This window comes from Polyodon spathula, chromosome 14 (genome assembly GCF_017654505.1).
Source record: "Polyodon spathula isolate WHYD16114869_AA chromosome 14, ASM1765450v1, whole genome shotgun sequence".
NCBI classification, from domain to species: domain Eukaryota; kingdom Metazoa; phylum Chordata; class Actinopteri; order Acipenseriformes; family Polyodontidae; genus Polyodon; species Polyodon spathula.
The window spans coordinates 9,075,638-9,097,762 of NC_054547.1; the positions used below are offsets into that span (position 1 = coordinate 9,075,638).

General features: G+C 38.1%; 1 protein-coding gene across 4 annotated transcripts; it reads right to left on the reverse strand.

Moving 5' to 3' along the window:
• Positions 1-14: 14 nt before the first annotated feature.
• On the reverse strand, positions 15-17,433 carry klhl20 (kelch-like family member 20). Of its 4 annotated transcripts, none has more exons than XM_041270133.1 (12): positions 17,332-17,426; positions 15,806-15,861; positions 10,697-11,273; positions 8,559-8,717; positions 7,924-8,018; positions 4,938-5,053; positions 4,138-4,321; positions 3,719-3,862; positions 3,431-3,564; positions 3,085-3,293; positions 2,659-2,765; positions 15-2,464 (listed from the first exon to the last, which is right to left on the reverse strand). In XM_041270133.1, exons 2-12 carry the CDS (start codon positions 15,826-15,828, stop codon positions 2,380-2,382), a joined length of 1,833 nt encoding a protein of 610 aa, XP_041126067.1. In that variant the 5' UTR covers positions 15,829-15,861; positions 17,332-17,426; the 3' UTR covers positions 15-2,379. The 4 variants fall into 4 exon arrangements, with proteins under 4 accessions (XP_041126067.1, XP_041126065.1, XP_041126068.1 ...); XM_041270131.1 differs by having other exon boundaries at positions 15,806-15,858; positions 17,332-17,423; XM_041270134.1 differs by lacking the exon at positions 15,806-15,861 and having other exon boundaries at positions 17,332-17,433.
• Positions 17,434-22,125: the final 4,692 nt, after the last annotated feature.

Sequence of the window (22,125 nt, forward strand, 5' to 3'; positions counted from 1 at the left end):
ATTTTAAAAGCCAGTAATGTAAAATCATTTTATTTACAGAATAGATTATGTTATGCACAAAGATTTTTCAGGTTTACATACAAGAAAAATAACCTTAAAAAAAACACATGGATAACAATTTTTTTTTTTTTTTTTAACAACCATGTAATGGTTTGGATTTGCTCTGTATTAGCACAATGTCAGATATTCAGTCACATTTCTGGCTTTATATTGAACAATACTGTATAGAAAGTTGGAGTACAGTATATTTCATTCTATAAATGTCACCCAAATCAGATTTGTTAGTTTTATGCTTAATACAATAACCATGTAAAACAATTGCATTTATGGATGAGATTCACAACATTTAAGAGCTACTTGGGTTCATCAAAAAAACAACCCTTCAGATCATAGGTTTGAACCCTGTATAACCACAGATCCATTATGTGACCCTGGCCCAACTTATTTGTTCTCCTTCATCTGGACAAAAGCAGCAAAAAGAAAATAGCAAACAAATTAGAGTACCTAGTCCTAAATAGTAGGAACAAGTTTTACTTTGTATCTCTGACCATACCTTCCAGTCTGCTGTATAGTTTCTATGTAGTTATATCAAAAGCCATCAATGTTGAATCAAATGAAACTAAAGACTACTTGACTTAAATCTAACAAACCCTTAAATCCCTAAAAGTGAGCAAGTGGTTCAAAGTGCATAACTGTTCTCTGGATACTGATATTCAATTATGCTGTTTTCACCACTGAGAAACAAATCAAACATTGCTGATACCAACAGTTTACAATTATAAAGAATAGCTGATAATGAAATGACTACTTTTTTGTAAGAGAGTCCTGTCTTAATTTAAATCCAAAATATACATGTCCAGTATAAATCTAAAATGTACTATGTCCTTCTAGTCCAGGTAAAATCCTGCATCCTCATTAGCAGTCTAGTAACATTCACTACATTGTGAATGTCTCAGTAAAACATTATATGACAGTGTCATGCATGGTGTAGTATCAGCAAAAATATTGACTGTCATTTAAACATTTTATCAGTATGCAACTATGCTATATCCTCCCAGCTCACAGAGCACTTCATACATCTATAATAGGAATCTTCCAATGAGTAATATGCAAACATAAATAGGGGCATCTTAATGGATTTTGTGTACTGTTATACAGTCTTTCCTACCTGGAAATTTTAAATGCATCATCTTTAACAATGAGTAACAAATAGTACTGGTTTTAATACTGATTTTGGCATGTATGTGGTACTAGTTTCACTTCTCAAAGCTTTTATACTTTACAGTCCTCTAGCCAAAAAAACATATAATGTGCTGATCCTTGGACACCAACTATCTTTCAATTTGGGAACATATCCAATACAGGATAGACAGTTAAGTTGCAATTAGAAGACTTCAAAAGCAGTGTACATTAGAAATTGAAAGCTGGGAAAAAAAATTCCATTTAAGAGATCAAGGATACTGCCTAAACAGTACCCTGTCTATTTGAGTATGAATAATTTTCTACATATTTTAGTAAGCAGTGTCTTGTATGTTGATAATCCAAAAAAAAAAAAAAAAAAAAATACAATAGAAAAGACATGATCAAATTAAAGAATAACCATTAGACAATTCCCCTCACCCCACCCCCACACACATATATTTTATATGAAGCATGGCAGGTTTAAGCTGGTTAATGTAACTAGTAGGCATTCTAAAAGGCCAGGCCCCATTTGAGATGATATTCCTTCAAGAATTAAGGGAACAACCCATATTCACTGACACTTCAAACAATTTAATCATTGCATAAAATGCTCTTGCTGAATGACTTCAGTTAACCGATATTGCTTTTTCACTTGGCAAAGAGGACAAGTCCTTGGCAGCCTCATGAAAGGTGAATCCACTGTATGTAAGGAGTGATGACTTTGTCTTCAGAAAATATCCTGATTTTCTTAACGTTGGCATTCAACCGTATAGCACTGGATAGGTTTAGAATGCATCTAAAGTCTAAATGCATAAAAATAAATACTGTCCCTATCTGGGAACTGCTGTTCGTAAAGTCTTCAGTCCTTTGCCAGGTAATGCATCCAAAATGAAAACATAATTTCTGCAATCTGACATCACTATAGGCACTAAAACACAGTCAATGGTGCACTCCTGTCAATAAAAGCTGCATAGGAACTCCAAGGATGGATCACTTGGACATCTTGCACTGCAGGGATCATCCAGCTATAAATCCAGGTGTCAGTTGCATGTTTTTACATTTTTGTGTGTGTGTATATATATATATATATATATATATATATATATATATATATATATATATATATATATTATTATAATCTATTATACAGGTGATTAACAAGTCTGATAAGCAGCTCAAGACATGGAGGCACAAGGGTTACCATATATGAGATTCACAGTGAGTCATTTTAATTACCCCTACTCCTCCACCAAGCCTGCGATAGTTCATTCCACCATAAAGCCTAGAGGAATAAGAGAAAAGTGATTACAAATAATAACAATAACACAATTACTTTATATGAATCTGTTTAAAATTGATCTTTGTATCTTGCCCTGTTCTGGGGGAGAGGTCAGAAATAGAAACCTTATTATTTTAAAAAAATTGTGTCAATCTTTCTTTTAACATGTGAACCAGTAGGTGGCAGCAACTGCTTACCTCCATGTATTAGCATCAGGATCATACACCTCAATGGTTTTCAGGTATGTTGTACCATCAAAGCCTCCAACTGCCATTAACTGTCCATTTACTACAGCTAAACCAACCTGCAACAAAACAGGAATGGACAGAAATGATCTTTTGTATTTCCAGCTATGCTGATGCGTACAAAATAAACACAGTATAAAAAATGTAATGTAATAAATTTCAAGTAAACTATAGTTTAATTTGAGATGTGTTGAACTTTCAATATTTATGTATACATAACAGAATCATTAACTTAGAATTTTAAATGTCCATTACTAAACATGAACTCTGAGCCTGTATGGCATGTGCATAAACTGAATTTACATGTGACCTGATCTTAAGAAACTGCGTCTGTTTCGAACCCAAAATCAAGCAGCATTTTCATCCAATCAGACTTACCCCACTCCTCCTTGATGTCATGGCCACCACAGGAGACCACTGGTTGGTTCTGGGGTTGTATCTCTCTGCGCTGCTGAGCTCCGTGGTGTCATCTCGTCCTCCAACAGAGTAGATCATGTCCTGGTACACTGCACAGCCCAGATGCTTACGACGGGTTCCCATTGGCGCCACAGTGTGCCAACGGTTCTCTTGAGGGTTGTAGCGCTCAACTAAGAAAAAGAAAAGCTTATAAATGTCTCCAAATAGCTCAAGCCTGGCGACACTACTAGGAGAGTAGTTATCTGATTGTAATGACCTATTGTGCCTTTGGGCCCAAGAAATTATTTTTCATAAATGTGCTACACACCTGTATTGAGAGGGGATGTCCCGTCTGACCCCCCTACTGCATACAGGAACCCTCCTAACACTGCAACTGCCACTCCCAGACGTCTGGTACTCATTGAGGCAACCCGTGTCCACTTGTTCTCCTTAGGGTCATACCTACAGGGAGAAAAAGTAAAACTTTCATGTTTGTGGACATTTCTTTATGAGTAGCAATATGTAATAAACATCCAATTCTATATTAAATGCAATGGAAGCGTATTTTTTCTATGCTAACACTTGACTATGCCTATTAGTACTTGTATTCCTTTACCTTTCAACAATGTTGAGACAGGAGACCCCGTCCTGCCCCCCCACTGCATACAGATATCCTCCGAGGACAGCCACTCCAACGCTGGTCCTGCAGGTGCTTGTGGGGGCCACATCACTGCTCCATTGGTTTGTCTTGGGATCGTACCTGAGAGGGGAAAATAACAGTTATTTCTAATTAAAGTCTGAGCATCAGAATCAAAGTTCAGCAGTGGCTATGCAATACTGTTTATATGGAAATGTAAAAAATAAAAAGGTTCTTCTATCTTTTGTATAAAAACTCACCTGTATTTACATGTATGTTCATTTTATAATTATCTAGCAGAATTGGTGTAGCAGACCCAAGAGACTCTTAATTATGGCAGCTCTGTTCAGACCAATTCAAGTACCAAGAATAACTTCACCGATAACACTTAAACTTGCCTTTCTACACTGTTAAGATACGAAGAGCCGTCATGTCCTCCTACTGCATACAAGAGATCATCCAGGACGCTCACACCAACCCCACAGCGTCTCTTGCTCATCGAAGCCACCATGCGCCATTCGTTTGTTTGGGGGTCATACCGCTCCACACTGGAAATTGCATCCCCACTGCACCAGCCTCCAACTGGAAGACATTAGGTACCAATTACGGTATGTGCAAAGCTATATGCAAAGACCATATTCAGATGTATATAGAAAAGCTAAAAAATATTGTAGTCATGGATAAAATGTTAATTGTCCACCTGTAACTAATACATTCAGACATATAAGTCTATTGTGTTTGGGCAATATATGTACTTTTTCCAAGTTATCCTGTTTTATCTATTTTGATTTCCATGGTCAGAAACAGCTGCCCTGTCTGTTTTCCAATTTTACAGTTTCAACGCCCTGGAAATTAGGTCATTGGTTTTAACACTGGGTAAAGACTTGTCATCCTGCATATGCTTTCAATCTAGAATTTCTGTCTGAATGCCAAAGAGGCTTGGAGGGTAATGCAGATAACTCCTCTCCTCTTCTTGTCTCTTCTTTCTCAGCCTCTTAAGACAGAAGTGTTACACACATCTTGAAAAAGGCATCCAACATTTACTTAAGACACTGTCATAAATAAGTCCCTCATGTCATAGTGCAGGAAACATGTTAATCTGTTTTTCTCTTGTCACCAGTCATGAAGTGGTGGTTGCATGCATCTATTCCTGACTTTTGTCATAGCCCAGTGTATAAACATTCTCAACAACACCCACCTGCAAAAAGAACCTCTCCACAGCGGATGGGCTTTCGTGGGCGCGTTCTTGGTCCCTGCATTAAGGGGCGTTCTTGAGGTAGGAGCAGGTAGTTCTTGGCTTCATCAACCAGGTCTCTGTTTTACAACAATTTAAACTTGTTAATCAATAATTGTTCCCTGGTTTATTCACTGTAAGACTATATCGATTCCTGTAGTAGACAGTGGTTCTTTTGTCTTCAGTACTAAATATATTTAAAAGGAATTTCCACTTAACATTTCCCAGCAATGCATTTAACCCTCAAGCATTTAATCTAAGTCATCAGAGAATGTTTCACATACAGCATTAGTTCATTTGTTGGCTTGCAATACTGAATAGCAATTCAGTTTGTAACCTCAGCTTAGATACGGCATGCAAGCTAATGGATGTTGGGAGACTAATCTTGGAACATTACTAACACGATCAGTATGTTTAAAGGCCTGCATTAGACAAGCAGTGATCGGGTTGGTGTTACACTTAAAATCATCAAAATGTAAATGTAGATCTATGCAACTATTCATCGTCATTGATTTTATGCTAGTTCTCCTGCATCAATTTTTTAAAAATAAAACGGCACGTAAAAAATCATGAGCCATTGATTTATGCAACACACTGCATAATATTTGAGCATTGCACGAAAGCAGGTGCAGTGCATTAACACTTCATAAGTGCAAGTAAATACTTCACCAAACCATTCAACCTTTTTACAATTTAGACTTTCAGATTATCAATTACTACAGCTGTATTAGGTGTGTAACATTATGGATAACACCGTGTAATAATTTTTTTTTTTTTTTTTGGTTCCTGGGTAGTAAGTGTTATTTCCTAATTGCTTATGCCTCAAAAGTATAGAAAATGGCTATTATTCCCCACAAACTTTTGTGACCAGGACAGTGATATTTTGAAATTTACCTATTTTCCAGAACATTCCAGATAGATTCAGTGCTGAGTAAACTTGGAGTAACTTCTAGAACTTTCCAGTAATATAAATAGTAGTATAAATACAGGGGCCTTAAGCCCACCAGTTCAGTTTAGTTCCAGCTGCCTAAGTGGATACATATCTGCATTTTTCTGAGATGGCATCAAGAGGCTGCAATGGTGGCATTCCTGATGGGTCTCCAAGGCGGTTTTACCAAGTTTTCCTGCTATTTTTGCCTTTGGGACAGCAGGGACACCAAGGCGCACTACCACAGGCGGGACTGGCCACAGCAGACCGAGTTCTCTGTGGGGAGGAACAACGTCAAGTGGGAGCCACTGGTGGACCCCCGGAAGGTGCTGATGCCACCACTGCACATCAAATTGGGCCTTATGAAACAATTTGTCAGAGCTCTAGATAAGGAGTCGGCAGCCTTGAAGTACCTTCAAGACTTCTTCCCTAAGCTGTCTGAGGCAAAGGTCAAAGCCGGTGTCTTCGTCGGACCACAGATAAAGAAGATCCTGGAGTGCAATGAATTCCCCAAGAAGCTCACTAGTAAGGAGAAAGCGGCTTGGAACAGCTTTGTCGCAGTGGTTCGGGGCTTCCTGGGCAATCACAAGGCCGAAAACTATGTGGAGCTGGTTGAGACTCTGGTGAAGAACTACGGCACAATGGGCTGTAGGATGTCCCTCAAAGTCCAGATCCTTGATGCTCATCTTGATAAATTCAAGGAAAACATGGCAGCGTACTCGGAGGAGCAAGGCGAGCGCTTCCACCAGGATATACTGGACTTTGAACGCCGCTACCAAGGACAGTATAACAAGAACATGATGGGAGACTACATTTGGGGGCTGATTCGTGAAAGTGATTTACAGTATAATCGTAAATCCCGAAAAACTACTCACTTCTAATTCTTTTATAGTCATTTTTGTATTACTTTAGTATAAATACATGTTAATTTGGATTCATATGTTGTTTTTTTCTGACTTTATGTGAACAAAACGACAGTTTTCTCATTGGAAATAGGTACATTTCAAAATATCACTGTCCTGATCACAAAAGCAAAGTTTGTGAGGATTAATAGCCATTTTCTATATTTTTCAGGCATAAGCAATTAAGAAATAACACTTACTACCCAGGAACAAAAATTGTGTTACATAGTGTAATCTATACATCACTTCTAAAGTAAGCAGCACAGACCACAGAGTAACACATGTCCCCAGTTTACAAGCAGAGTTACATGCAGAGCAGAGTAACATTATTTTCCTGTCCTAATTTTATTATACAGGTAGTTTTATTTTCTCTTGTGCATTAGGTTTGTTCCAGCTTAAGTATTCCATTGGTGGGTTGCTCGACTCCATGTGTCAATGACTTATGCCAAATTATCTTTAATGGAAAGCCCTTGAAACAATCTTTGAAATGTTATCTGTCTAGGTCATGCCCCCATATGGAGAAAGATTAGGTCAAAGGTCCTTCAGACACTTTCTCACCTTGTGGAACAGGAGACCAAATTGCAGGACAGAAAAAAGAAGGGACACCATATATAAATATATTTCAGACGGTATTAAGACATACCTTCATTGTTGCTTTATTTGGGGTTATTATTTTTCCACTGGGTCTAATAATAAGTCAAGTTAAACGTCACAGTAACCTGAGCTGCATTCAGTGCGTGCAGCTAAGCAGGCAGTGTTTGAAACCAAAGCAAACTCTCTTGGCACTCCAGTTGGCAAAGAGGAGACTCACAGTGAGCTACAATTTCTCAAGAGGTATTTAAAGAGGATTCTTCTTCATACTAAAAAAGCTGTAAGTGAGATCCAATCATTTAGGATCATGCAATTAACAGTGTAGAAAAAATGGAGCATAACTGAATAAGAATTCCAACAAGGAGTCAAATAGTTGCTGTAAATTGAAAATAGTTTGCAGCCAAAAGAGAATGCGTTTGCAACTACTGCATACTGTAATGCCAAATTTTAAATCCAAAATTAGAAGGACATTCACTTGGACCTACGGGATAGTGTAATCTTACACAAAGATAACTTATTAAAATAGTACCTGCACTCCTCATCACTCTTTATAAGGGGATCCGATCCCACTGTCCCAACTAAGAACTTCGGGCTTAGGAGTGGTAATCGAACATGCTGCAGCACCTGAAGGAAACAACATTTAAAGAAACACCATTATTTTAATAACTAATTAAACAGCACTATTTAAAACCTCTAAGTTGGAGTCTACTATTAACACTTCTCCTTGTGTACTGTCCGCACAAAAAAACATGTTGCTTCATTTTAAGGCTCTGCTTATGCTGCTTACTAATAAAAGGGATATTAAACAGTGCAGCCTTTACACCAATGACAAAACCATTGTTTCATGTGTTCTACATATCATAGAAATATTCAATATCCTCCAACAATGCTATTCTGTTCCAACAACATGCATTCAATTTTAGAATTAGGTGTTGTAAAGGCCACTTGTAGATGGATACTGGACGTATGGATCTGTGTTGAAAACCTTTTCTTGTTGATCCAAGTTAAATGTACAATACATAACACAGGAACACTGTATGTGTTTAAAGTGCAGACAACCTATCACTGTGACGGTTCAATACACTAGTTATAGGGGAACCAGTAGCTGGTTAGGCACAGTGATCTTTCTCTGCACACAGCAGCTGGATATTGTAATGCCTTCACCTGTGGTAGCTGGGGGCGCCTCTCCTGAATGCTGTATTTCACCCAAGCCATCACTGCGCTGAACACCTGCTCCTCACTGCGCACATTTAGCTCGTCACTCGAAATAATATCGATCAGTTGGTTGGATGGCAGCAACATAAACTCCTCACTCTCCATTACCTGAAAAAAAAATACAATTAAAACAGAATTACTCCAAATACAGTATTCTAACCTCCTAAAGGCAGGCTGACATCCTCACCTGTTAATGATCGGCTTCCCTATGTAGAAATCAATCAGTCAAGTGCTTGACAACCAGCATATTACATACAGACTTCAACCGAATGAATGCAGTATACTGAACATCCCACAAGTGGTCTTTATAGACTAAACTTGAAACATGCTCCTAAATATAGAAACCAGCACGACTGCAATAAAACTCCCACTGGTACAGAGATTAGTGTAGAAATACAGGAATCAATAGTGTGTAGTGTGTAATAGTGCAGTGATCATAGGCAATCGAAGCAGATGGAAGAAAGTATAAGACTTCTATATTCCAGTACTACAGTAACCTATACAATTTTGGGTGAAAAAAACAACTTAAAATGAAAGTAACTTTACATACATACATACATACATACATACATTTGCCTGCAGAGATATACAGATCAAAACCAAGCCTGCTGATCTCAGTAATCTCACATTGGGCCTCCATGCAATTTTAATTAATGCCCCTTAGCCTTTTAAAATGTTCTACTCTGTTTTGTCAGATTGTGTGACGCTACCTGTGTAATCTAATCCTCAATTTTTGTTACGTAACAGATTGCAAGATTACAAAATTACTAATGTATTTTTTTAGGGTTGAATCTTGCTCATTGTAGCATCTGATCATGTAAACAATGTAAACATATCAATAAGGTACTGAAGAAATGTAGTGTCTAGGAGGAGGATTTTAGTTAACATCCAAAATGTTTCTCTAACCAGGACTTGTTAATCTGGTTAAAATTAGTCCCCAAGGTGCTTGCCTGCTTCCATGACATAAGATCAGATCACAAACCTAAAACTTGAAGCCTGTCAATCACAGCTGGCTGCAAAATGAATCCCGTCCATCTAATTCTGGGAAGTTTTTATAGCTGACAAAAATGTGAGGCATCTACAGATAGACACTGTGCAATTTTCTGGGCACACATATTTGTATTATCTGCCATACCGAACTTGCCAAAGCAGAGGGGCAGTCAAGAAATAACCTATTTTTACCAATTGTTTTTGGTACTCTAGCCTTTAATTTATTCCATGTTTATTATTTTTAAAAGTTCCTCTTGAAGACGTCCACTGAGCCTCGGGTCCCTGAGCTGTGTGGGGAATCGCTGCGGTGAAGGCGAAAAATAATAATAATAATAATAATAATAATAATAATAATAATAATAATAATAAAATATTACTGTTATAATAATTGGACATTCCAAATTGGGAGGAAATCAGGGGTAAAAACTGTATAGCACCTTTTGCTTTATGATGACAGCCGTGTCAAAATCGATGACTAAACGAAATTCAGCAGCATGCAGCAACTGTGTTCACGTGTAGCTGTTATGTATGTTAATCCCAGAAACTGCAGCATGTATTGACAATAATGAGCTTGTTCAACAATACTGGAATTAAAACACTGACTGCTGAGTGCTTCAGTGATTCCGTACTGCCAAAACACATCATACCTTGAACGTTATACCATACAAAGCCTTTAACTCATGACTACAGACTACAGTCCACTCTACACTTAATTATATTGTGTATTTTCCATAGTATTATTTATTCTCTGCATACAAATAAAAAACAAAACAAAAAAAAACAATTTTTGTACTGCAGATTCTGAAAGAACACTGAAGGCTTTTGCTTCTTAAGTTCAATACATTGTGATTGAGATCCCTGTAACTAAGCACTCTACTTAGTCAGTGCTCAGACTTCATTGCCGAAAGTATGAATAAAAGTGTGCAAACAACGTAACACATGCTCTCCGAATGCCAGAATCAGGAAACAAAAATGATCCAGCCTCTGTTGAATGTGCATTTTAAGGTCAAAATAAATGTGTTTTTTTCTAGATGTGCTAATTGTTTTGAAACTTTACATATGTGCAGCACAGATATTTCCACCGATGAAATGCTTACCTCCTGGAAGTTGTGCTGAGTAAACTTGTCTGCGATCCTAAGCAGCTCACGGCAGGAGTGGGTGTCAGCGAAGGCTCGGATGCCCAGGCAGTTGGACGGGTCTAGCTGCCGTTTGAGGAACTCGCAGCAGGCCTCCTGGATTTCAGCCAACTGCAGAAGGCAGGCAGCAGGGAGCAGGGTTTGCACGTTTCCCTCCTCGACAGTGACCTGTGAGGTGTAGGCGAAGTCGATGAGGAGCTCCATGGCACGCTCATCAATATCACGGATCACCACCTCCGTCTGCCGGCTCTCAGCTAGCTCACCTGTAAACATGGCACGAAAGTAAGGGCTGCAGGCCGACAGGATTACACGGTGGGCATAGATCTTTTTGGTGCCCACCACCAGGACCACGTCACATAGCTCCCGGTGTTTGCGCAGCAGGTTGATAACTTCCAGAGTCTGCCGTGGGTGCTTGTCTGACACATAGGGCATTCTCGCCGGCTGTGGCACTCCCTCCGGGAGCTTGTTGGGGTCTCCAAGGGTGCATCGGCTGGTGATGTCCATTCCGGTGGTATCTACTGGGTACGCACTGATACACCTAGGGAGTAGGGGGTTTGCAACACAGAAAGAACTATTAGTATTTTAAAGCATTACCAGACTGGATAAGTAGTACAGACTTTCTTACATTACATTTTTCTTACTTCCCTTTAGAATCTAAGCAGATAGATAACATGGCAACATTAGGTCAAAAGTATAATACTTGTGAAACATACAGTGACTTTAAACTATGACTTAAACACTTCCTAAAGACTTTTCAGCTCTAAAACACAATCACAATTGGTTAGATAAGGAAGAGGCAAACATTCTAGCAGCATTAACATACACCTATTTATTTATTTATTTTTGTATTTTACTTTATACAACCTACAGGTCACTAGTTGTTAAGTCCATCTCTGCTTCCTCTGTCATCTCAATCTTGTGTTCATTAAGCACAAAAAATGAAAGTTTAGTACAGTACAGCAAGTGCAGTACCCTTTCTCCTCTGGTGTCTCCTCTCTCTGACAGTTCAATCCTGGGACTATGAAATCCAGCTACAACTACTGTATCCTGTTGCTACCCAAGTTCCACCCAATCAGCTGCTACTTTACAACTCAAGACATTTGTTTGGGTAGAGGGGGCATGGGGGTTATTAACACAAAGCAACCAGCTTGCATTAATTTAGCAAAGGACTGACATACGCTCAGCTGAAACAGGGCACAGTCCGCTATACAGACAAGATCAGGTTACATCTTGTGTCTCAGTAGCTCCAGCTATAACTTGTGTTAGTTTTTCACGTTGATTTATAATGACTGAAGTTATGCAAGTACGGTACATTTTATTATTTAAAGGAATGATAATGTACTTTTTTTTTTTTTTTTTTTAAAGACTACTCCCATTCTTAAAATATTCATTTTAATCAAAACTGTAACAATATGGGAAGTTGGAAGGCAGTTTGTATAGTGAAGTATACCACTACTGTCACACTGATTTAAAGAGAACTTCCCCTCGCTGCATAGCACAGTATTTTATCAGAGCACAATGGAGAGCTTTGCTTTATGCTTTCGAAGCTTCCAAAGCTGGGGATTCAGGTCACACCTACTGAACACAGATACTCTAGTTTAATAGCCTTCCCCTGTTTGATAATAACAGTTTCCTTTACACCAAGCATTTTAGATTCTCAATTAACTCTGTCCCGCACATAGCAAAGGGAGGCACTTAAAATAACATTGCATACAATTCTGAAAATGGTTAATGAAATAAATGCCTCTTGATTAATAGATGTGTATGTATGTATTATATATTTTGTATTATGTATTATATATATTGCTTTGAGTTCTTTAAAAAAACAAATACAATCATTTTACTCAGTTGTAAATAACTGACTTCATTTCATGGCTATAACAGTCTTGTCTTATAAAAGGTCTAGCTTAGCTCTAGTGCATGGAAAATTCAACAGCTGCAAAGTACGTGCAGTGGTGTATATAAGTTGCTCTGATGGTCGCTGAAATTGCAGGCATACTGGCAAGCTTAACACTTCTAGAATTACCAGCTTCTTTACCGCCTTTAACAAGGGCCATTACACCATGTAACAAATTTTTTTTTTTTTTTTTTTGGTTCCTGGGTAGTAAGTGTTATTTCCTAATTGCTTATGCCTCAAAAGTATAGAAAATGGCTATTATTCCCCACAAACTTTGCTTTTGTGACCAGGACAGTGATATTTTGAAATTTACCTATTTTCCAGAACATTCCAGATGGATTCAGTGCTGAGTAAACTTTGAGTAACTTTCCAGTAATATAAACAGTAGTATAAATACTGGGGCCTTAAGCCCACCAGTTCAGTTTAGTTCCAGCTGCCTAAGTGGATACATAGCTGCGTTTTTCTGAGATGGCATCAAGAGGCTGCAAGCATCTGGCAGACGCATTTTGCTATGTCTGCGGCCAATTTATCAAGACAAGAGCAAAAAAGTACTCTGTGGAAGCATCTGCTAAGATGCGCGAGGCCTACAAGGCATATTTCGGCATGCCTGTCGGGGATCAAGACAAACCCTGGGCACCTCATTTCACCTGCGAGCACTGCAAAAAAAATCTCTGGAAGGTAAGATGGACAATTGTTACTCGGAATTTTATGTTATAAAATTTGTTAAAATTTTTAAAATTGTAAAAGTTTTTAATTTTAAAATGTTTTACATTTTTCAATGTAATTTAAAAAATATAGCATATATGAAAAATGTTGCGAGAATCTCTTACACATTAGGCATGGGTGAAATAAATGCATTTTTGTAGGATGGTACAGAGGGGAAAAGAGAGCCATGAAGTTCGCTATCCCAGGAATTTGGCGGGAACCCATTGACTACTCAAGCAACTGCTACTTCTGCATGGCGGACCCTTCCAAACGTCGGGCTGGCAAGAATGCACCTGCTATCACGTATTCGGACCTTCCTTCATCCATCGCCCCGGTGCTACACTGCCATGAGCTCCCCGTACCCACTCCTCCGGAGAGAGAGCAGCCGTCTTTAGAAGAGAGCAGCAAGTCAGAGAGCGAGGAAGACATTGTAGATCCAGATGACAATTTCAGAGGTGGAACTCAGGAGAGAAACCCATTCTACCCCAACCAAAAAGACCTCAACGACTTGATTAGAGATCTTGGTCTCACCAAGTTCAATGCCGAGCTTTTGACGACTAAGCTCAAGCAGTGGAACTTGTTGGATGAAAGTGTGCAAGTCGCAGATCAGAGGAAGCGTCACCAACCTTTTTCCAGCTTCTTCACCCGTCAAGATGGGCTCTGCTTCTGCCACAATGTGACCAGTCTGTTCGAGGCAATCGGAATCGCCTGTAACCAGAATGAGTGGCACCTCTTCATTGACATCTCATCCAGGAGCCTCAAAGCCGTGCTGCTCCATAATGGTAACAAGTACCCGTCTCTTCCCCTGGCTCACTCGGTGCACCTCAAAGACTATTACAACAGCATCAAGACCTTGCTAGACGCCTTGAAGTATGATGAGTACAGCTGGGAGGTCATAGGAGACTTCAAAATGGTGGCATTCCTGATGGGTCTCCAAGGTGGTTTTACCAAGTTTCCCTGCTATCTTTGCCTTTGGGACAGCAGGGACACCAAGGCGCACTACCACAGGCGGGACTGGCCACAGCGGACCGAGTTCTCTGTGGGGAGGAACAACGTCAAGTGGGAGCCACTGGTGGACCCCCGGAAGGTGCTGATGCCACCACTGCACATCAAATTGGGCCTTATGAAACAATTTGTCAGAGCTCTAGATAAGGAGTCGGCAGCCTTCAAGTACCTTCAAGACTTCTTCCCTAAGCTGTCTGAGGCAAAGGTCAAAGCCGGTGTCTTCGTCTGACCACAGATAAAGAAGATCCTGGAGTGCAATGAATTCCCTAAGAAGCTCACTAGTAAGGAGAAAGCGGCTTGGAACAGCTTTGTCGCAGTGGTTCAGGGCTTCCTGGGCAATCACAAGGCCGAAAACTACGTGGAGCTGGTTGAGACTCTGGTGAAGAACTATGGCACAATGGGCTGTAGGATGTCCCTCAAAGTCCAGATCCTTGATGCTCATCTTGATAAATTCAAGGAAAACATGGCAGCGTACTCGGAGGAGCAAGGCGAGCGCTTCCACCAGGATATACTGGACTTTGAACGCCGCTACCAAAGACAGTATAACGAGAACATGATGGAAGACTACATTTAGGGGCTGATTCGTGAAAGTGATTTACAGTGTAATCGTAAATCTCAAAAAACTACTCACTTCTAAATCTTTTGTAGTCATTTTTGTATTACTGTAGTATAAATACATGTTAATTTGGATTCATATGTTGTTTTTTTCTGACTTTATGTGAATGAAATGACACAAATTTGCCCGTGTTCTCATTGGAAATAGGTACATTTCAAAATATCACTGTCCTGGTCACAAAAGCAAAGTTTGTGGGGAATAATAGCCATTTTCTATACTTTTTTGAGGCATAAGCAATTAGGAAATAACACTTACTACCCAGGAACAAAAATTGTGTTACATCAACTCAGTTGAGTTTAAAAAGAAAATTGACAACCACCAAGCCTGTGGAGTCCACTGGTTAAGAGGCATTTTAAGTTTGCATCAAGTGGTGTACAGGAAAAAAGTTGTCTACAACAAGTAAGGTGCTTTCCAAGCTCGTTACAATGATGAGTAACTACTAATGAGTATATAGCTTCAACTGTCTATTTATTTTGTCACTTTTTATGTATACCATCATTCTGAATGTTTCTGAGTTATGTTGCTTCCGTCCTTCAAGTGAGACATAAAACCGGGTCTATAGTAAGTGACTCTGCAGAAGCAGTTAATGCTGCATAGTGCACCCCCTAATCCCAGTAAGTAGCTTTGGATAAAAGTGTCTGCTAAATGACTCTAACATGGAAACATATTAAAATTCCACATGTAAGCAACACACCTCTGAGACCATGTCATAAAAAGGTAAGCAAGAGAAAAAAGGAATACGGTAAGCTAATACCACAACCTAATTGATTATGTGTTATTAAAAGCTAATTCTGTAAAAGGATATTTTCAAACATAAAACGCAAGCCCAGCGAAACATCATTCTTACCTGCGCATTGGCTTTCCGTCCATGCACAGAACAGAGAACCTTCTGTCCCTCACCTGCTGGGTTAACAATTTACAGTAAGCAAAGGTTACCCAATATCACAAGTGGGCATAACCTGAAGAGTTGCAGCTTATGGAGAATGCAGAACGCAGAAAATGTGCACTGGCTGCCAGTGTTAACCAATTCCCATTCAAGTATTATGTTTGAAAGATAAAACATTTGCTGCAGTATGCAGACACAGCACAGTTGTGGAGGGTGAAAAAAGAATACTAAATTATGATAGATAGCTGCACAGTAAACCAAGGTCAATAAAGTCATTGAAAACACTCAACAAAATTAATTTGCCATGAAAAATGCCTAAAACCACTACTATTGTTTGACTTTTGTGCTGGGACGTTGTTGGAGTGGTTGTGTCCGATTATTTATTAAACCATCTTTCATTTTGAACTAGTATTATAAATAGGAACTTTGCCCATACAGTATACGTCTGAACACTAAATTAAAACAAAAATTATTACAGGTTGGAAGGATATATGCCTTTATCTTCTGCTGTTCCAAATATATTAAATATAGTTACTGAGCCTATAGCTTACTTTTCCATGTTAAAATAATCCAACATCACTTATGTTAAATCTATATTAATCCCTGGCAGGACATAAAGTAATTAAGGCATTGTAACTGCTCTAGAATAAAATAAGATGAACCAGTCGAAGTGCTGATGACTACTGTCTACTGTAATAATGCAAACTGCCATTGGCAGTGAAAGATTCCATGTTTCACAAGATAAATCTTCCTGGAAAAATACTTTATGTTGATTTGGAGGCCAAGATGAAGTAACATAATGGTGTACTGTACAAACTAGCTTTTTAAATAAAAAAGGACAATTGTGGAAATCTTAGCTGACTGCAACCACATCTGCCAAGAAAAAAAAACGTGGCTCACTGACCAACACATGCTGTTTCTAATTTAGCACAGCACTGTAATGGTGCAACTGACAACTCAACAACACCACAATGCTTTGCTGTGTTTTAAAATCAGCGTTCTTTGAATTTCCATCAATTACATACGAAATCCAACAACCAAACTGTATTCCATTTTGAAGACTGAATTTATTTCTTTATATGCCTTTCATATTTTAGTCCTGAGCAACAGTTCAGCATCTGTGAATGTGGCACTGCCTACAGTTAGTCGCAAATTATACCACATCCACGTTTATACTTCTTAGTCAGATTTGTTAAAGTTCATAACGCACATGTGTTTTTGAAAAATCTTGCAGCTACTGCAATAATATATCTATTATTTTTCTTCTAATAACGCTTTAACATTTTAACAGACACGGCACTGTTTTATTTTCCACGCACATTTGCTTTGACATTATTAGTTTGTATCCAATTTCAAAACAAATAGCCAAGATCACAGTGAATGTAATATTTAGCAAATAAATAATCACTTATCAATGCTTGTATTTAATGATTCGAGTCTATAATGTGAAATACAATTATTTCAAACAGTCACTTCTTGTTACTTACGGACGACCCTTAAAATGTGTTTAATATCCAAACAATCCTTCTTCCTCCTCCATAAGTCCTCTATCAACAGGAAACAGTCACGCGGTGTAAAGCGTCTTTCTAGAAACAAACCCTATAAACGAGGTGATAAAATTAGTTCCGTTTATTATTATTATTATTTTAACACACTCTTCTCACAATGTAATAACGGCACTTGATATAAGGTCCAAATAAGATACCGTACCAATTTTTATATAATATTAAGTAATCGTTTCTGTAGTAATAATAATAATAATAATAATAATAATAATAATAATAATAATAATAATAATAATAATAAACCTCAGTCTCCATTCATTATCAAACAATGCAGTTTTAACTAACCATTACTGTATTAATGAAAAGCACCCTAAGTAAATAATAAGGCGACGATAGACGCCTTCAGCTCTGAATGAGTGCAGCCATTTTTGGTACGCGATCATTTAACGGCTACGTTGTGATTAAAAGTAAAGTTGTTATTTTCACTGTCAAATAAATTATAACAATTATATCAAGGTTTAGTTGTGATATGCGTGCTTTACGATGGATTTAACTACATCAATTGTATTTAAGTACATCCCCAGTAAATGTTATGGTGTGTATGTTATATACAAACGTATATACAAACCAGAAATTAATGTACATGGTATTATATATATATATATATTATATATATATATTATATATATATATATATATATATTTGTCTTATTTAAATTAATATGTAACTTGTTTTGTTACCTCGGGACCTCTACTTCTATGTTTGGGTAGAATCGAACACGAGATAGTCCTCTGTGTAACTTCCTGAGGTCTTTCCAAACTCTCCTCGCCAACGAGTTTGTCTGTCTGCGACTCCCGTCTTCTCAGCACAAAGTGTCGGACATACGACCTGTCCTCACTACAACAGTTACAATGTTTGCAATGTTACAATAGGACATTGATTTAACATCTCATCTGCAGGATGGAGCACAAGGACGGATGACTTGGTGAGGATCACACAGTGAGTCAGTCAGTGGTAAAAGTGAGGTTTGAACCAGTGATTGTCAGGGGCTGGAGTGGGATCTGAACCAGTGACTGTCAGGGGCTGGATTGGGATTTGAACTAATGACTGTCAGGGGGTGGAGTGGGATTTGAACTAGTGACTGTCTGGTTATAATAAGCCCTTGATTTTAACCACTGGGCCATACTGCCTCCTTTAAGTACAAATATCCAACATTAGCATAGGCATATTTGTTGAATTTATATTCAGACCTTAAAAGTTGCCTAAAAATATGTTCCGTAACTGAAATCCATAACGTCCTGCCATCACTTGTTCCGAAAGTTCAAATGCTTTTTGGAACAAGAAACCAAACACAAAGAGATCAGACCAAACCCGCTAGCGCCCACTGCTGGATACACGTCGCTTCTCTTTACCTGGATAATTAATACTAGGTGGCATTTATTTATTTATTTATTTTGATACAATTTCGTTATCCTGAACAACATACATGACATTGACTATAAATATAGAACAATGTAGAAACGTTTTATTCCCTTAATTAAAAGAAATATATATTTTCAATTTTAAATCATCCATCATCATTAACCGCTTGATCCTTTCAGGGTCGTGGTGAGCCGGACCCTATCCCAGCAGTCACAGGGCGCAAGGCAGGATTACACCATGGACGGGACGCTATTCCATTGCAGGGCACTACACACGGCAATTTAGAATGACCAATCAACCTAAACAGCATGTGTCTGGATTGTGGATAGAAACCAGAGTACCCGGCGAAAACACACGCAGGCACGGGGAGAACATGCAAACTCCACACAGACAGGTTTTTTTGTGTGTATTTTTTTGTATGTAATATGTTCCATGCACATTTTTTTTTCCAATTCAATAAAATACAGTAATATTAAATATGTATTAAAAAAAAAAAAAAAAAAAAAAAGTTTTGTGGCATAAATACGTGTTTGAGTTGCAAACATTGTTAGAGAAAGAAAGAGAGAAAGGTGGTGGCATGATTGGGTTATAAAATGTAAAAAACAATTATCGAATTAAACGTGGAACTATTCCTACACATTTTCCGAAAACCATACAGTAGTGCACCATAAATCTTTGAGTTTGATTATTCTAAATACCCACAAGGGGGCACCATCAAACAAATTCTGGCAACTAAGAAGGCAGTTGGATTTTGGCAGACATCAGCAGTCACAAGGTTGCAGCAGAGTGTATGTCTCTTATCAAACTATTTATTTTACGACAAATAATTTTATGTACAAAACCGGCTACTAGAAGCTTTATAGCAGTTTTAAGAACTGTACTGTTGAAAAAAAAAAAGATAATTCTGTCTTCTGTAAATCTGGTGGAGGATGATGCAATGTGTAACTTCAATATACATACCTCACACAGTTCTGTTATGGACACCACAACACAACCCCAGACTAATTAGTAAGAGTCTAGCTAATTCCCACAGAACACAGATAGCACAGCATTCTTTTCTTTTGATCGGTGCTCTTGATTTATGTCTCTGGCTGGAATAATTTCAACATTAGTTTTGGAAAACATTTCAAGACTTCTTTGAACCTTTCTTCCAGGCACAAATGCCCCCAATCATGTATATTAGATCTACCTATGTAGCTTGGTGTTTTAACCTATTTTTAACATATTTAATAAAATTAAACATTAGCATAATTGCATGCCTGCATCTTTACTTTGTCTATTTATTAAGTGCCATGGGTTAATGTTTGCATGACGTCTGCCACTGAATAGACAGGATTTGTGTGCAGTACTATTTAGCCTTTCTGTCTTTCATCAATGTTTACTCTTTTTGTATATTTGAATATAGTGTTGTATATTTGAATTATTCATTGACAATATGTATTGCAATGTGCTGTAGAATGTGATATACTAGACAGCAGACCTCCTTGAGATAATCAAATAGAAAATACACATCAAAATAATGAATTCAGCTAATTTATAGAAGAAGAACTAGAAATCAAATTGTGTAGAATTTAAATCAGAACTCCAGTTTCACCCGTCTATTGGCTCAATCTGTGCTCCAGATTTTTTTTAAACATTTGTTTGTAATGGTCCAGTGACAGTTCGGAATCCCGTTTTTTCCAGTAAACATTTCCCTGATCTGCGCTCCCAGCAAATTTAGCAAACGCACCAATGGAGTTCTGTGAATACTTTGCTGGTTGAGCACAATCACAACAGTTTCTGATGCCAACTTTGATAATAGCAGTAAAGGAGCCAATGCATGTTTGCATGCTAAAATAAAATGATCATTCTTAGAGAATGCTGTTATATGTGGTTCTACAGTTGTAACCTTTTACCACATACTGTGATCATTGAACAACAATGTTCTATAGCCCAATTTTCAAAAGTTGTTATGTCATACTAATAATATGTTATGATAGCATTTTCAGAATACAAATGGAATACTCTACTTTGCTTAAAGTCACATTGTAAATGTACTGTAGTTGATTTCCAGACATATTGTAAATATACTGCAGTTTGATTTCCAAACATATTTATTTATATTTATTAAATGATAGACAAAGAGAAGGAAATGTGATACCTTTTATTGGACTAACTAAATAATAGTTAATGACAAGGTATTGAGACTTCAAGGTATCTTCTTCAGGTGAAAGTAGGAAAGAGAGATTTATGTTTATATTCAAAAGTGACATCAGAACTTTAACAAAAAGAACCCATTTTGAATCACTACAATTCTTATGTAAGGAAAAAAGCTGCATAATAAACAGTGACTATATATATAGACTTGGTTAGATAAGTATTCACCCACCTGAGTCAATACTTGGTAGAACCACCTTTGGCAGCAATTACAGCTGTGAATCTTTTGGGGTAAGTCTCTACCAGGTTTGCACATCTGGATCGTGTAATATTCGCCCATTCTTCTTGGCAAAATTGTTCAAGCTTTGTCAAGTTGGATGGGGATCGTTGGTGAACAGCAATCTTCAAGTCTTGCCACAGATTCTCAATCAGATTCAAGTCCGGGCTTTGACTGGGCCACTCCAGGACATTCACTTTATTGTTTTTAAGCAACTCCAGTGTCGCGTTGGCTGTGTGCTTTTGGTCATTGTGCTGCTGAAAGGTGAATCTCTGTCCCAGTCTTAGGTCTTTTGCAGAATGAAGCAAGTTTTCCTCAAGGATTTGCCTGTATTTAGCTCAATCCATTTTGCCCTCTACCCTGACAAGCTTCCCATTCCCTGCCGATGAGAAACATCCTTATAACATGATGCTGCCACCACCATGCTTCACAGTAGGGATGGTGTTACCTGGGTGATGTGCTGTGTTGGGTTTGCGCCAGACATAACGCTTTGCATTTAGGCCAAATAGTTCAATTTTTATTTCATTGGACCACAGAATCTTTTCCCACATCTTTTCAGTCTCCCACATCCTTTTTGCAAATTCCAAATGGGATTTTATAGTTTTTTTTTTTTTTTTTTTTTTCAGAAATTTCTGCATTCTTACCACTCTTCCATACAGGCCAGATTTGTGGAGTACCTCAAGCTATTGCTGACACATGGACAGTTTCTCCCGTCTGAGGGACCTTACAGAGACAGGTGTATTTAATCTGAAATCATGTGAACCACTTTTATCCCCCCCCCCCCCCCCCCCCCCCCCCATTTTTTCACACATTGAAAGTGTTGAGTAGGTTGTGTAAATCAAAGAAAAAAAAATCCCATTTCAATGCATCAAGATTTCAGGTTGTAACACAACAAACTGAAAACGTCCAAGGGGGGTGAAGACTTCCTTTAGGCATTGTA